Source organism: Anomaloglossus baeobatrachus, chromosome 9 (assembly GCF_048569485.1).
Source record: "Anomaloglossus baeobatrachus isolate aAnoBae1 chromosome 9, aAnoBae1.hap1, whole genome shotgun sequence".
Lineage (NCBI taxonomy): Eukaryota > Metazoa > Chordata > Amphibia > Anura > Aromobatidae > Anomaloglossus > Anomaloglossus baeobatrachus.
In genome coordinates this window covers 168,238,093-168,251,872 of record NC_134361.1, presented here as the reverse complement: position 1 = coordinate 168,251,872, position 13,780 = coordinate 168,238,093, and the positions used below count along the sequence as shown (strand labels likewise).

Sequence of the window (13,780 nt, the reverse complement as noted above, 5' to 3'; positions counted from 1 at the left end):
CGGGGAGAGACACTGCAGCCGGCTGCGGGACCCGTCCATCCAGCCGTTTGGTTTACCGGAGACTTTGTGCATCTGTTGCTGAGTGAGTACACCCGTGCCACCCGGCACCGCGCCGCGCTGTCCCTGCAACCCTGCACCTCACCAACCCTGCCTCCCCATCACACCACCGGGCCCCGGGACCGCCAACCCCTACCCACGGAGGTGGAAAACAACATCCCAGCTGCTCCCTACCATCGCTCCCGGGATCCCCGTCACCAGCAGCGGTGGTGCCTATCTTCACCACAACTCGTGGGTGACGTCACGGACTAAATCCCCAAACAAACCACCCCCTTTTCACTCACAGGAGAGGAGCGCCGCTCGGGTCCCCGGGTCCGGCCCACCGCTCGAGCCACCGAACAGCAGCGCTGGACCCGAGTGTTAGCGAGCGCAGCGCCCCGCCGCCCGCGACATTTCCATACAATGCTTGTTTAATCACAAGGAGATCATCACTGCCCAGACAACAGAGCACGTGCCTGCCAGATAGATCACACTCTCTATAGGATAAGCAGCTCGTTGTTAATAGAAAAGGAACAGAAAGAGTTGTCATGTGGGCAGGGTTAGCTTTCTCAGCCTTGCTACATCTAAGACCTCTGATTGTGTCACAATTACTGCACTCATCAAACTAAGTGATACATCATTGGAATTAGGGTCTTTTTGCCTAAATTATGCTGCTCTCAGACATGGTAGCATAAATCTGGTGACATATTCCCTTTATAGGGAACCTGCCGGCTGACACGAACTGCCCATACCATTTTGAAAAACATCCTTTTAATAGCCTCCATGGACCGAGCCGTGCTGTAGACTAGTCAGACAGGTGGGGAAGCCGTGGGTGCCCTGCGGCTTCCTCCTGTCCACTGCCCTAGATTGACATATCTCTTCCTATGTGTGCTGTATGGAGATTCATGTCAAGGGCAATGGGCAGAGAAAAGTCACTGGGGACCCTCCTGTCAGGTACAGCGCAGCTCAGTCCTCAGCAGCTATTAAAAGTATGATTAATATGCTGCAGTGTTTCAGAATCAAACATACCTGGCTGGGTTCATACAGCCAATGCCCGATAAATGCTGCCCAATGTCCAATAAATGCTGCCCAATGCATCCATGTATCAGATGTCAGGTTCTCTTTAAGTGTTGTGCACTTGTTAATGAAGTCAGCGCATTGTACTTCAGTTAACCTGTTCAGTAAGACAGTCTTAGTGAATAGGCATCATACACTTTTGTTGTTTGGTAGGTTTACCAATACTAGGAGCTGAGCTTGTAGAATTGTAACACTAACACTGCCCCCTTTTCTTCCCCTACAATCCAGAGCCCTGCAAGTTCATTTGTACTTACACTGTCACAGGGGTACCATGATGGAGAGTGGTCCCTCCTATTTCAGGTAGCAGAAGATCACTGTGCAGGGCTTCATACACACTTGCTCAGGTTAATACTGCTGGCTGTGCAGATTCTATTTCATCCAGTGCTGCTAGTGTTCAGATCCTCTGGTCTCCTGGAACTCTGAGTGTGAATAATAGTCAAATGTTCTCTATTGCTAATTAGCTCTGCTATAAACACTTCCCTTCTAGCTCAGGTAACCACTGGTGATAGTTTCTGCAATTCTGCCTCTAGGGGGAACCTGTGAGTTGAGGACCAGGAACCCATTCAAAGAACATTTGCTGTATGAAAGTTGTGTTGTTCTTTTGTTTTTTTCCCTCTTGTCCGCTCCTTATTAATACCTCTTGTTGTTTGGAGTGTTTTGTATGATTGCTGTTTATTTTACCCCTGTCTGTCTAATCCTCTCTTTGTCTTTAACTTACACTTACTAGCATTTTCGCTGCCCTACACACTATATAGGGCTGAGTCCAGTGAAAGACAGGAATAGGCACATGATCGCCGTCAGGGTGAAAGAACCTGTATTAGGCCCGTTTCACACGTCCGTGAAAAACACAGACGTTCTTCACTGACGTGTAAAACATGCACATGTCCCTCCGTGTGCCATGATTCACGGCACACGTGGGTTGTCTATGTGCAACCCGGGCTCCGTTCTCGTTGGTCCGTGATTGCACAATGCACATAGAGATTAACTCACCTGTGCCCGCTCCCGCTCTCCATGGTGCTGAACGCTCCCGCGGTGCAGCATCCGGCCGGCGCTGACCCCCGCAGCAGGTGCTTCCGGGTTGGCTGTGTCGTGCATTCATGAATATGCACGACAGTAATGAGCTGGCTTAGAAGCAGCAGGCAGCACAGGCTGCAGAGAGCGCCGCTGGAGCCGGGTGAGTAAAAATGATTTTTATTTTGTATGCACGTTTTTTTCTGGCACGTGTTTCACGGATTACACCACCGTAGGACATCAGTGATGCCAGAAAAAAATGGACATGTCTCCGTGCGGCAATCGCGGACACGCGGGTACGCCGCACGGAGACAAGGTCAGTGAAAAATCACTGATGTGTGAGCAGACCCATTCATTATAATGGGTCTGCGTATGTCAGTGATTCTGGTACGTAGAAAAAAAAGCACAAACGTACCAGAATCACTGACGTGTGAAACAGGCCTAAGGACGTCCGGGAGTGCAGGGATCAGTCTCAGGTGAGTTTAGGAGATGACCCTAGCACAAGGGCCCACCATTGTAATATGTACCCTGTGTGTTGCGGTGCTTGCTGGGGGTTTCTGTGTACCTGGTGGAACCCCAGTAGTCACTGCGTGACAGACCCTATAAGCACTCCACCATGATCATCCCGTGTCAGTGCGCAGGTGCAGACTGGAGACACAGCATTCACTCTGGGCTTTAGAGAAAAAAAATCAATGTGCGGTACCTGCTTTTTTCCAAAATGCTCAGTTTTAATTTCTCTTGTTTTTAAATTTTTTTTATTGCTAAATATCTATTAGGATGAAGGGTAATTATTTTATGCAAATAGGAGGGTGTGATGGTGCACCAAGACATTGTCCTATGCCTTGGTGCACCATCACACCCTCCTATTTGCATAATAGGTAACCAAGGTTAGGTAACCAAGGGTGCACCAAAGTTACCTAATTTGCATATTAAATACAAGTTGTTTTTTAGTGAACTATAAAGATATACTTGTTAGGTGCCCTATATAAATGTTTAGGTAGTTTAAATGGCATTTTGTGGGTGACAGACTCAATTTAATGTGTGATGTTCTTTTCTGGTGTTTACATTATTTTTTTCTTATCCATATACCTCTAGTCCTTAAATAAGGATTTTATATACACTATTTGGACAAGTCCACAGTCCAGTACTTGTTCTCATAATCCTTTCTTTCTCCTCCACAGATCCCCGCATTTCAGTATTTTACCAGTTATATATTGAGTATGTGCCGCCTCCGTGCCAGCAGCCAGGCTGCTCGGATCTGGATCCGCAGTGTGGCTCGAAAGATTCTTCCAGACCCGGGGGTCACGCGGGCACTCCGCATAAAAGGGGACGTATTTGTACGGGATTTGCTGTAAACTATCTGTGACGTCACCCACGGTGTGTGGTGAAGTGTGGCACCACCGCTGCTGTTGTGGGGCACCCGGGGGCGATGGGATGGCCGCTGGTTGTTAACCCCTCCGTGGGTAGGGATGGTTGCCCCGGAGCCCAGTGTCTCTGTGTTGACGGTAGTTATTGCAGGGGCCGGCACACTCGGTCAGACCGGGGGGATGTTAGCTTACTCACAATTGAATGAATCAGACGAGTCCAGTGGTAAACCAAGGTGGTGGTGACCGGCCGCCGCAGCCGGGTGCATTCTAGTCCCACACCCGGGCTGATGATCTTTGTCACTTTCCTCTGCACTGCTGTGAGTTCTCTTTGGGCTCTCCGGTATGGAACACGGAAGCCAGCTCCCAGAACTATGGGTGGGAGCCGTTCCCGCTGACGCTGGCCCTTGGGATCTAGCGAGCCCTGGCGGATTGCCTATCCCCCGCGGTGGGCTGTTGTCTGCTTTTGGGACTTTGGTTGGGACAGGACCTATAATCCTGCCCTCAATTGGTTAGTTAGCTTATCCATATACCTCTAGTCCTTAAATAAGGATTTTATATACACTATTTGGACAAGTCCACAGTCCAGTACTTGTTCTCATAATCCTTTCTTTCTCCTCCACAGATCCCCGCATTTCAGTATTTTACCAGTTATATATTGAGTATGTGCCGCCTCCGTGCCAGCAGCCAGGCTGCTCGGATCTGGATCCGCAGTGTGGCTCGAGGGATTCTTCCAGACCCGGGGGTCACGCGGGCACTCCGCATAAAAGGGGACGTATTTGTACGGGATTTGCTGTAAACTGTCTGTGACGTCACCCACGGTGTGTGGTGAAGTGTGGCACCACCGCTGCTGTTGTGGGGCACCCGGGGGAGATGGGATGGCCGCTGGTTGTTAACCCCTCCGTGGGTAGGGATGGTTGCCCCGGAGCCCAGTGTCTCTGTGTTGACGGTAGTTATTGCAGGGGCCGGCGCACCCGGTCAGACCGGGGGAATGTTAGCTTACTCACAATTGAATGAATCAGACGAGTCCAGTGGTAAACCAAGGTGGTGGTGACCGGCCGCCGCAGCCGGGTGCATTCTGGTCCCACACCCGGGCTGATGATCTTTGTCACTTTCCTCTGCACTGCTGTGAGTTCTCTTTGGGCTTTCCGGTATGGAACACGGAAGCCAGCTCCCAGAACTATGGGTGGGAGCCGTTCCCGCTGACGCTGGCCCTTGGGATCTAGCGAGCCCTGGCGGATTGCCTATCCCCCGCGGTGGGCTGTTGTCTGCTTTTGGGACTTTGGTTGGGACAGGACCTATAATCCTGCCCTCAATTGGTTAGTTAGCTAGGCCATTGGTTCCGGTCCTGGCTTCAGGGTTCAAAGTACCCCCTCTGTGCACGGTTTCCAGGTCGGTTCTCCGGTGTCGGCACCGGCGGGCTCCAACCCTGTTCCGGTCCACCTTGGATCTCTGGCAGCCGTCTTCCCATCTCCTGTTTGACACAGACCACCATCTGCCACCTAGCCAGCACGCCGGGGCTCCAACCCCGACGACTTTCCACTCTGACTTGCACTTGAACTTCCACTGCTCTCAACTTCAACTACCCTCTACTGACTTCAGACTTAACTCGACTTCACTCTTTTCCCGCTCCGGGTTCTCCAGACCCCTAGGTGGGCGTTTCTCATCCACCTGGTCCGGCCCACTGGTGTGCCTGTCCTACACTGGGGGAGGTGACTAGGATTTTATCGGCTGTGTGTAACCCTGTGTGGGACGGTGTTTTTCGGGGGCCTAGTGTGTGTGACCACCTGGTTTTGCCAGGGCGTCACACGTATATCAACAAGTTCTGCACTGTTTAGTGTTACATCACTTATTACAGTATATTAAGGTTATACAATGTAACTGTGATGCTCCTTCCTTCATGCGGCACACCAGCACAGCGCTGATGTTCTTTTTCTTCATTATGTAAATCATTCAATGTTTCAAATCCGGTCTCTCCCACATTTCTTTCCCCTTCTTCAACGTTTTCTCTATTTTGTTTTGATTTTATTTGTTTTGTTTTTTTACTTTTAGAAAAAGTTACATTTCCATTATGTGTCATCATTTTGCCTGAAGAGCCTCAAAAAGTGAAACATTATACACTCAATCAATGCAAAAATGCCATATACAAGAGGATATAATGAGTGGCACATAGGGAGCCATAGGGCTATATTGGTTATAGGGTCAGATGTGGACAGCCCTTGTAAGGATGGGAGTTAATGGGACCTTGGGTCTAGATAGTGCCTGACTTGAGGGACTTCTAGTGTTATGCCCTGGAGCATTTCTGGATATCCTCAAGGTGGCCATGTATCCAGCTGGTTCGATCAACTAAATGGATGTTTGCTTCTTATTACATTTGTTACACATTTAATCTCTCACTAGAGTAATTAATGTAATGGTGATGATTGTAGTGTTTGGGGAATAACCTGGAGTATAACCTGACCACTGTAAGTATTGTTCATTTCCCTATTTCTCTATTACTTCCAGCTATCCGCATATATGGTGCCACTAGCTATATCCTCTAGTATATGGCAGTTTTTGTGATTTTTATTACTTTCTGCAAAATCAAAAGTTTACATACACTAAAAGTGCTATGCATTTAAAAAATATGGGATAGCCCATATGATGATGTCATGTCTTTGGAAGCTTCTGATAGGTTTATTGGCAACATCTGAGTTAATTAGAGATACACCTGTTGTTTTATTTTATTGTGATTTCATGTTAGATAGTGAGAAAAACATGGATATGTGTTTTTAGATAGTGTATGTAAACTCCTGGTTTCAACTATATATAATACATAATCCATATCATACAAATTGTCTTCCAAAGAATTAATTTACAATTTTTTTTACAGAACGTCAGAAGAAAACTTAAAAGTTAATTTCATCAACCGTGATGGCGAGATCCTGACAGCCTCAGCTAAAGAAGGGGAGAGTTTACTGGAGGTTGTTATTCGGCATCATTTAAATATTGACGGATTTGGTAAGTATTTGAGGTTTCGTTGCTACCTAAATAATTGAGGCTTCTCACAATAGAACACCATGATGTAGTTGCTCAAAAACTGTTTCCATCATTTGTTCTCTTAGGTGCTTGTGAAGGAACTTTAGCTTGTTCAACTTGTCACCTCATATTTGATCAGAAGGCCTTTGACCAGCTCAGTTCTGTTACCGATGAGGAGATGGACATGTTGGATTTGGCTTTTGGATTAACTCAAACGTAAGTTCTTATGCATTTAGTGATTATAAGCTTACTAGTTTGTGATGTTTATTGCTCAGTGCAGGACTATGTCATTTTGGCCGTGATCAGGCATGTTGTCATTTGTTTTTTAGAATTTTGATCCCTCAAATAGTTTTTGCCTCCATTTCTCCTGATATGTGAGGCCATATTTTGATGACTTTTTTTTACATTCATTTTTTTTTTAATTTCAGTGACATAGGACAATTTTAAAAGAACACACAATATATGTGTTTGTTTTTCACATTTTTGCTATTTTAGTTTAAAATGACAAGGTGGCACAAAATTACAATTTAAATTCTGTTCCTCTTATGCTTACTATATTTGTTATATATTCTTTAGTACATATGGATATTTTTTGCTGTGGTTAGCATTGGCCCTTCTTTCCTTCCTTCCCCACATCCCACCCACCCTCCTTCCTTTCTTTTGACCCTTCCTTCCTTCCTCCCTCCCTTCTCTACATCAGATCCACCCTTCCTCCCCTTTCTCTCTCCTTTTTCCTTACATATTTCTAAATATAAATACATTTATTTTAATGATGATTATCACTGTAACTGGGACTAATATATTATTCCTAGTTACAGTGGAAACTTCTGCTTAATATATAGTTGATCTGTGCCTGCAAAGACCCAACAGCTCCGATCCTTCTCATGCACCTGGTGTTCATATGATTGTTACTCCAGGGGGAGAAAACAATGTTTTTGCTTCCTAAATTTTGGACAGTTTAGGACATCAATCAGGGAGGTAGAGATTCTAATAAACCATCCCTGCATATTGCAAGGAGGCCTGCAGTGCCTTCCGGATGGCTCTGTCATGCTTGCCGGGTGTAGCACCATTCAAACCTATGTTTGTCTGATGCACAACAAAAAACACACAAAAGGGTGGCACAGGGGACACAAAAACAACGGCAGACCCAGGAACTAGTGAGAGGGGTAGGTGGGCACCTCCTAACTTCACCTTTAACTGTCCCTCCTCTTCTCACCAGTCCCTATACAGTCTCCGCACCTGTCACTGAACAGGAACCTGAGACCCAATAAAGGCCTTATAGTAACCCTGCCTAGTGAGGGGCAGGTGGGGTACACTGGACCTCAAAACTGCACTAACAACACACCAGGTGAACAAAGAAACAGGGGGGAACATAAACAACTGAAAGGAACTTGACTTGCAGAACTTTCCTCAACGGCGGCCAGGACACAAATGAGTTTGTATCTTCAGAAGGGAATTCTGGGATACCCTGCTAATTGAAGCTGAAGGGTGTGACTACTGAGTAAGTGCACCTGATCTCTCCGCAAGAAACTGCTTAGGAAAACCTGAAGTAGAAAAACCGGCACTTAACCACTGCAGTGCCAAACTTAATGAAACCCATTTAAATGAAAAGAGCTAGATGAGAGGCTCAAGTCCAAAGGCTGTCACTGGTTTCAACATGCAGTGAGACAATCGTGACAGGCGCTCTGCCTCTACAGCTGCATGTTCTCCATCCAGCTGCTGACACTATAATAACATACCATAATAAAATGTTCCTTCACTCATACATGGACCAGCCAAACATTTTAAAACTTTGGAGAATCAGTGAGTTGTAGAAATTTATTGTATGTTCTTTCAAAAAGAACATTTTACTGTTAAATTTTCTATTAAATTAGGGACTCTAATAAAGGTACAATTTAAGGAGATGGTCAAGGATTTTGATATTGATTACCTATCCTTATATACCAAGGATCAGCTGTTTGCCACTCCTGCTGGGGTCATTCTTGGGTTCTGTACTTTAGCTTCCATTGAAGTGAATGGACGTTGTGCTGCAATACCAAGAACAGCCATTACACAGTGTACTCTGCCATGACTCTGCTGTTCTGGGTCTGATCACTGTATATATGGACATTACTGCTATAGAAAATATTGTAAATTACGAACATATTTAGCGCAGAATTTGGCCAATTCATGAGAGCCCACCAGCCACAGCAAGACGTACCCGGACATACCTTTTTGATGGGACCCTAACAAAATATGCATTTCCTGGGCTTAAAGCCTACAATTTAAGGGCAGGCAGGATCCAGCTCTAGTTAAAAACATATTTAGTTAGAGTCATATTAAAAAGGTACGCCTTCTTGTGGCCGGAGGGCTCTCATGAAATGGCCAATTTGTGCTCTAAGTTCCTTCATTTTTCACTAATTTTCTACAGCAGTAATACAGTTACAAATTCCTATATTCAATGTTTGCATATGATATCATAATACAAAGTGCTGCTGTTTGTTTATATATCAAATATTTGTGTTGGCTTGCACCAGTTCACACTTGTCTTATTCTGTTTGGAGGTGCTGGTCAGTTTTTTTTATTTAAATTTGCTGTATATATCTGATTGCTGCCAGAAGTACAAAATAGCTGATCAGTGGAGGGACCGGATATCAAACTCCCGTCAATGTCATATTTATGACCTATTATCTAAGTTATTGACAACCCCTTTAATTAATATTGCATTCAGATGTAGATAAGTATTACAATGTTATCTCAGTAGTAAATGGTTTATATTTTTAACAAAATAAAATACAGTTAAACAAACACAAAACATTTTAAAATCTAATGATCCTAATCTACATCATGCAACATCCCTTTAAAAACAAATGTACTACTTGTTAGTTATGCAAGTTAATAGGTTGTGGTTGTACAAAAGTTTTTGCCATGATAATTGCCTTGAAGTCCAGAAATCCTGTTGGTTGAATAGGGTGAGTCTTGATTTCAGCCAACCCTTTTAAATTGTAACCTTCCTGTATATTGAACCTAACCAAAAGATTGTAAAATATTCCTCAACATTTCTTTGATGCTTTTGACCCACATTTGCAGCCAGAAAGTTAAGGGGAATCTGTCAGGTGTATTTGTATTACAATATTAATATTATCTTTAAATAGGGCTTAAGGAGACCTTTCAGGATCAGTAACTTGTATAGCTCTTCCTCTTCCTGTTATCTTCTTGTACACTTGGTAGAATTCAGTGTGACATAGTAAATAGTCAGGCATATGTAAATACAAACTGCATAAGTCCTGCTCCCCCTCTCACCTCTCAGTGCTGGCATCAGCGATAGTAAATCTGAATTGAATTTGCACTGCTGCCTTCACCCATACTCCCTCCCACCTCTCAGCAGTGATAGTGAATACATAAAGAGATAGGAGGGGGGAGCGGTGAATATGTAAATTGTCTTGACTAGTGTGCATGAGACACAGGATTCTACTGAGTTTACAGCAAGATAACAGGATAAGGTAGAGCTAGAAAACTTATTGATCCTGAAAGGTCTCCTTAAGCCCTATTTAAAGATATTAGTGTTGTACTACAAAATCTCCTGATATTCCCTTTAGGATGCAGCCATACTGTGAAAAAGTCCCAAATTGTGCACTCACTTTCTCATCTATTTTTTTACTCTGTCCATAGTGTCCGAATCCTATGTTGAAGTTATAGGTTGGGAGAATTTCCCAGAATATACTTTTGATTGAACGCTCCAATGTTTGGTCTTCAGTAATGTACATGGCCCATACATTCACTATTCATTTCCTTATTGAATCAACAAGATATCCAACCACTGGGTCTCACATCTATCAGACATTTGTGACGCCCCTGGACTATCAGGTCGTCACAGGGTATTGCATAATCTGCTCTCCCGTGCAATAGCCACCTCCTTCTTGGTTATGGGTCCCCAACTACATGGTGTTGCCTACATCAGCTAATTAAATCCTAGGTACACTCTGCACCACACCCACCAAGCACACGAGTGGACAGCCTAAATGGAATAGGGTCGCCCACTTGGGGGGTTGGTTAGGGGAGGTCAGGAGTGTCAGGAGTGGGGAGAAGTGTGTTGAAAGCGAAGGAGAGAGGAGGTCAGGAGCAGGCTCCTAGGAAGCTATCTAGGTAGCAGACGGTGGTCTGAGCCTAGAGGAGCTGGATCCCCGGTCGCAGGGGATCATGGCAAGGGGCACGGAACTGTCGAGGAGGACAGCCGGCGGCCTTGCACCATCCCCGGGCTGGGACCAGGGCACGACGGGGTACTTGGACCTAGGTCAGGGAGTAGCTTCAGGCAACCTGACAATTTACCCAACGAGAACGGAGCCTTCAAGATCTGCTCTCCACCCGCTCCAAAATCTGTGTACTAGCGCAATAAGGGGGATAGGACTTTCCACTCAAATGGTCCAGAAAATCCCAAGCGTGAACCCTGAGAGCAAGCTCACACACTTAGCCATAGTGGGAGCGGGACCCGGCAAGTTTCATACTACCAGGACCAACAGAGAAGTAAACTTATTGCCAGGAGGCAGGTCACGGATCACCAGGCAACACCATTGGGGACGGGACTCAAACTAGCTCCCCTCGGCGGCAGTGGTGTCCAGAACTTTGGTTTATCCAGTTGTCGGTGTCAGCTTAATGGACTGAGTGAGTATGCAAGTGACCCCCTCCACACCTGACGGCACTCCCTAGCCACCATCACCGAGTCCCGGGGCATCCCCCCTACCCGTGGAGGGTCACAACACCTGGCTGCCCCATTCCATCACCCCCGGGTACTCCCAACTGCAGCAGTGGTACTCCAAATTACCACATACCACGGGTGGCGTCACGAACTCTAACACAATCCCCTGTAAATACCCCCTTCATTTGAGTGGCCGCACGACCCCTGGGTCCAGAGACCCCTCGAGCCACCGCGGATCCGGATCCGAGCAGCCCGGCTGCTGGCACGGGGGGCCACACCCTCATGACACAAACCCTTTAAATTTGGGTCATGCAGTTCAAATTGCTTCTATGCTATCTGGCCTTAAACATATAAGCAAGGCTAAACAAAAATTATTTACTAATTTTAGCATATATATCATTGTAAATTATCCTAACCATACCTGTAACACAAGTTTTCTTGTGCCACTCTAAATACTCCAAACTCGAACATCTCTGCAGATACCGTATATACTTAGAAACCATTAAGATATTGAAAAACTATGAGTAATTCAAGCGGAAACCGTTTAAGAAATCACTCCTTTTTAGGGGTGTTTTTGGATGCATTTTTCTTTTTTTCTTCTGTTTTTTATTTTTTTTTTCCAAAGCGCTTTAGCAGCCTTTTGATTAAATGGTACATAATTTGGAGTGTTTTCCATCAGGAGCCTATTCAAAAAACAGAGATACACTTTCTTTTTTTCAGGCATCAGGCACTTAAAACCTAAAGTGGAAGAAGAAAAACTGCATATGAAGAACCAAGAGGATTAATATTAAAACGAATGAGTTTTTCTAGCGTTTTTCAAACAATTTTTGTGATGTTTTTAGGAGTGGATACAATTCAAAAAATTCCATCTGAACATAGCCTTATAATTTGGCACAGTCAACATTTTATCAATGTCTTTGTATAGGCGATTTATTAATGTTAATGATTGATCATAAGACCCCTACAAAGATCTTTTTTCTTTTATAGGTCCCGCCTTGGATGCCAGATTTGCATGACAAAAGCGATTGATGGAATTACAGTTCGAGTGCCAAAAGATTTATCTGATGCAAGAAGAGACCAAATTGAGAAGCAAAGCAAACAATAACTAATAAACAAATATTTGTCAGTGCATACATCTAGGTGATGAGAAAGTGCCAGTTGTGTGATGTCATCATGCTCTACTTGGTTAGAACTGATTTGGGCAAGGATTCCAGTGGTATCGTCGTAGTGTCTACATCTCCATTCCATACAGTTTATATGGAAGATTTGAAAAATGTAGATGTTATATTATAATGTAATTGTAAATTAAATGAACTTAGTAACAGATGTTCAATAAGGACTGGGGAACAAGTTCAGTATTATGCTGGGTATATTATTCTATGTGTGTATGATAAATCTATATGTGTGGACTTAGAATGCATTACATAAAATATCATATATGTTACCACTACTCTAAAGACTCTTAACTTGTGTTTTCCTATTTTTTTTTATAGCAATAATGAGTAATTAAATGGGTTAATCAAGTATTAAAAATGGATGGTGATCCTTAGAATAGGACATTTATTATAAACTAGCTGTAGTACCCGTGCATTGCCCGGAATAGTAACTGTCTCTCTGTCTCTCTCCCAGTCTCTGTCTGTGTGTCACTGTCTGTCTCTCTGTCTGTCTCTTTCCTTGTCTGTCTGTTTCTATCTCTCTGTCTGTATTTGTATCAGTATATCTGTCTCCATCTCTGTGTCTGTCTCTATTTTTGTGTCTGTCTCTATGTGTGTGTCTGTCTGTCTCTTTCCCCGTCTGTCTCTTTCCTGTCTGTCTTTGTCTGTCTCTTTCCAGGTCTGTCCCTTTTCAGGTCTGTCTCTTTCTCTGTCTGTGTCTCTCTCTGTCTGTCTTTTTCTGTCTCTCTCTCCATCTCTCCACCGACATCTTATTACCTCACACATAAGCTTCAACTAATAGTTTATTTTGTTCCTATAGCAACCACTGACAGTTGCAATTAATAGCCCGTATCTCCCACCTCCATTCAGGTTAATGGCGGCAGGATTTTAGAAACTAACTGTAAAGCACGGGGTTAAATTTTCCTGTCAAAACATAGTCTATGACGTTCCCTGGGTCACATGAGGCGTCTGTGCAAAATTTCGTGATTGTAAATGTGACAGTGCGGATTCCTTTAGTGGACATACACACACACATACATACACACATACACTCAGCTTTATATATTAGATTGGTGGTAGTCTTGCTCTTGTCACTTCCAGTGATTAGTTCAAGTGTCACTGCGTGCATCGGCTTTATTGTTTAAATTACATTTAAGTACACGGTTTGTATTGCACAAGCCATACTTTTTGTACTGGCTGTTCTCAGTTTGCCATAGTTTTTCTTTAAAAAGAAAAAAAAAGCTAGTGGTTACTTCATTAATCAATGGCATGAAAAAAGAATTAATGGAAAATAGTAAAAAGAAGACATCACAAAAAGCATGAGAAAACCTGCCCAAAAAAATCATCAGTTGCCCCAAAATGGCAGAAAAAGGAAGCGACCAAAAATATATCACAAAACATTCCTCAAAAATCAGTTCTCCTGTGTTTAAATAACTCTGATGCAC

The 13,780-nt window shown here is 44.2% G+C and overlaps 1 protein-coding gene across 1 annotated transcript; it reads left to right on the top strand.

Annotated features, from left to right (window-relative positions):
* Nucleotides 1–953: 953 nt before the first annotated feature.
* Nucleotides 954–12,633, top strand: LOC142251857 (adrenodoxin-like). The gene is made up of 5 exons (XM_075324905.1): nucleotides 954–1,025; nucleotides 5,541–5,593; nucleotides 6,361–6,488; nucleotides 6,593–6,722; nucleotides 12,169–12,633. Exons 1-5 carry the CDS (start codon nucleotides 954–956, stop codon nucleotides 12,284–12,286), a joined length of 501 nt encoding a protein of 166 aa, XP_075181020.1. The 3' UTR covers nucleotides 12,287–12,633.
* Nucleotides 12,634–13,780: the final 1,147 nt, after the last annotated feature.

Bases quoted from the DNA above. Each gene is read 5' to 3' on its own strand.
- LOC142251857 (XM_075324905.1), top strand. From the start codon at position 954: ATGGGCAGAGAAAAGTCACTGGGGACCCTCCTGTCAGGTACAGCGCAG. The intron at 6,489-6,592 runs GTAAGTATTTGA...TTGTTCTCTTAG, and splicing joins TTTAAATATTGACGGATTTG to GTGCTTGTGAAGGAACTTTA. The intron at 6,723-12,168 runs GTAAGTTCTTAT...TTTCTTTTATAG, and splicing joins GCTTTTGGATTAACTCAAAC to GTCCCGCCTTGGATGCCAGA.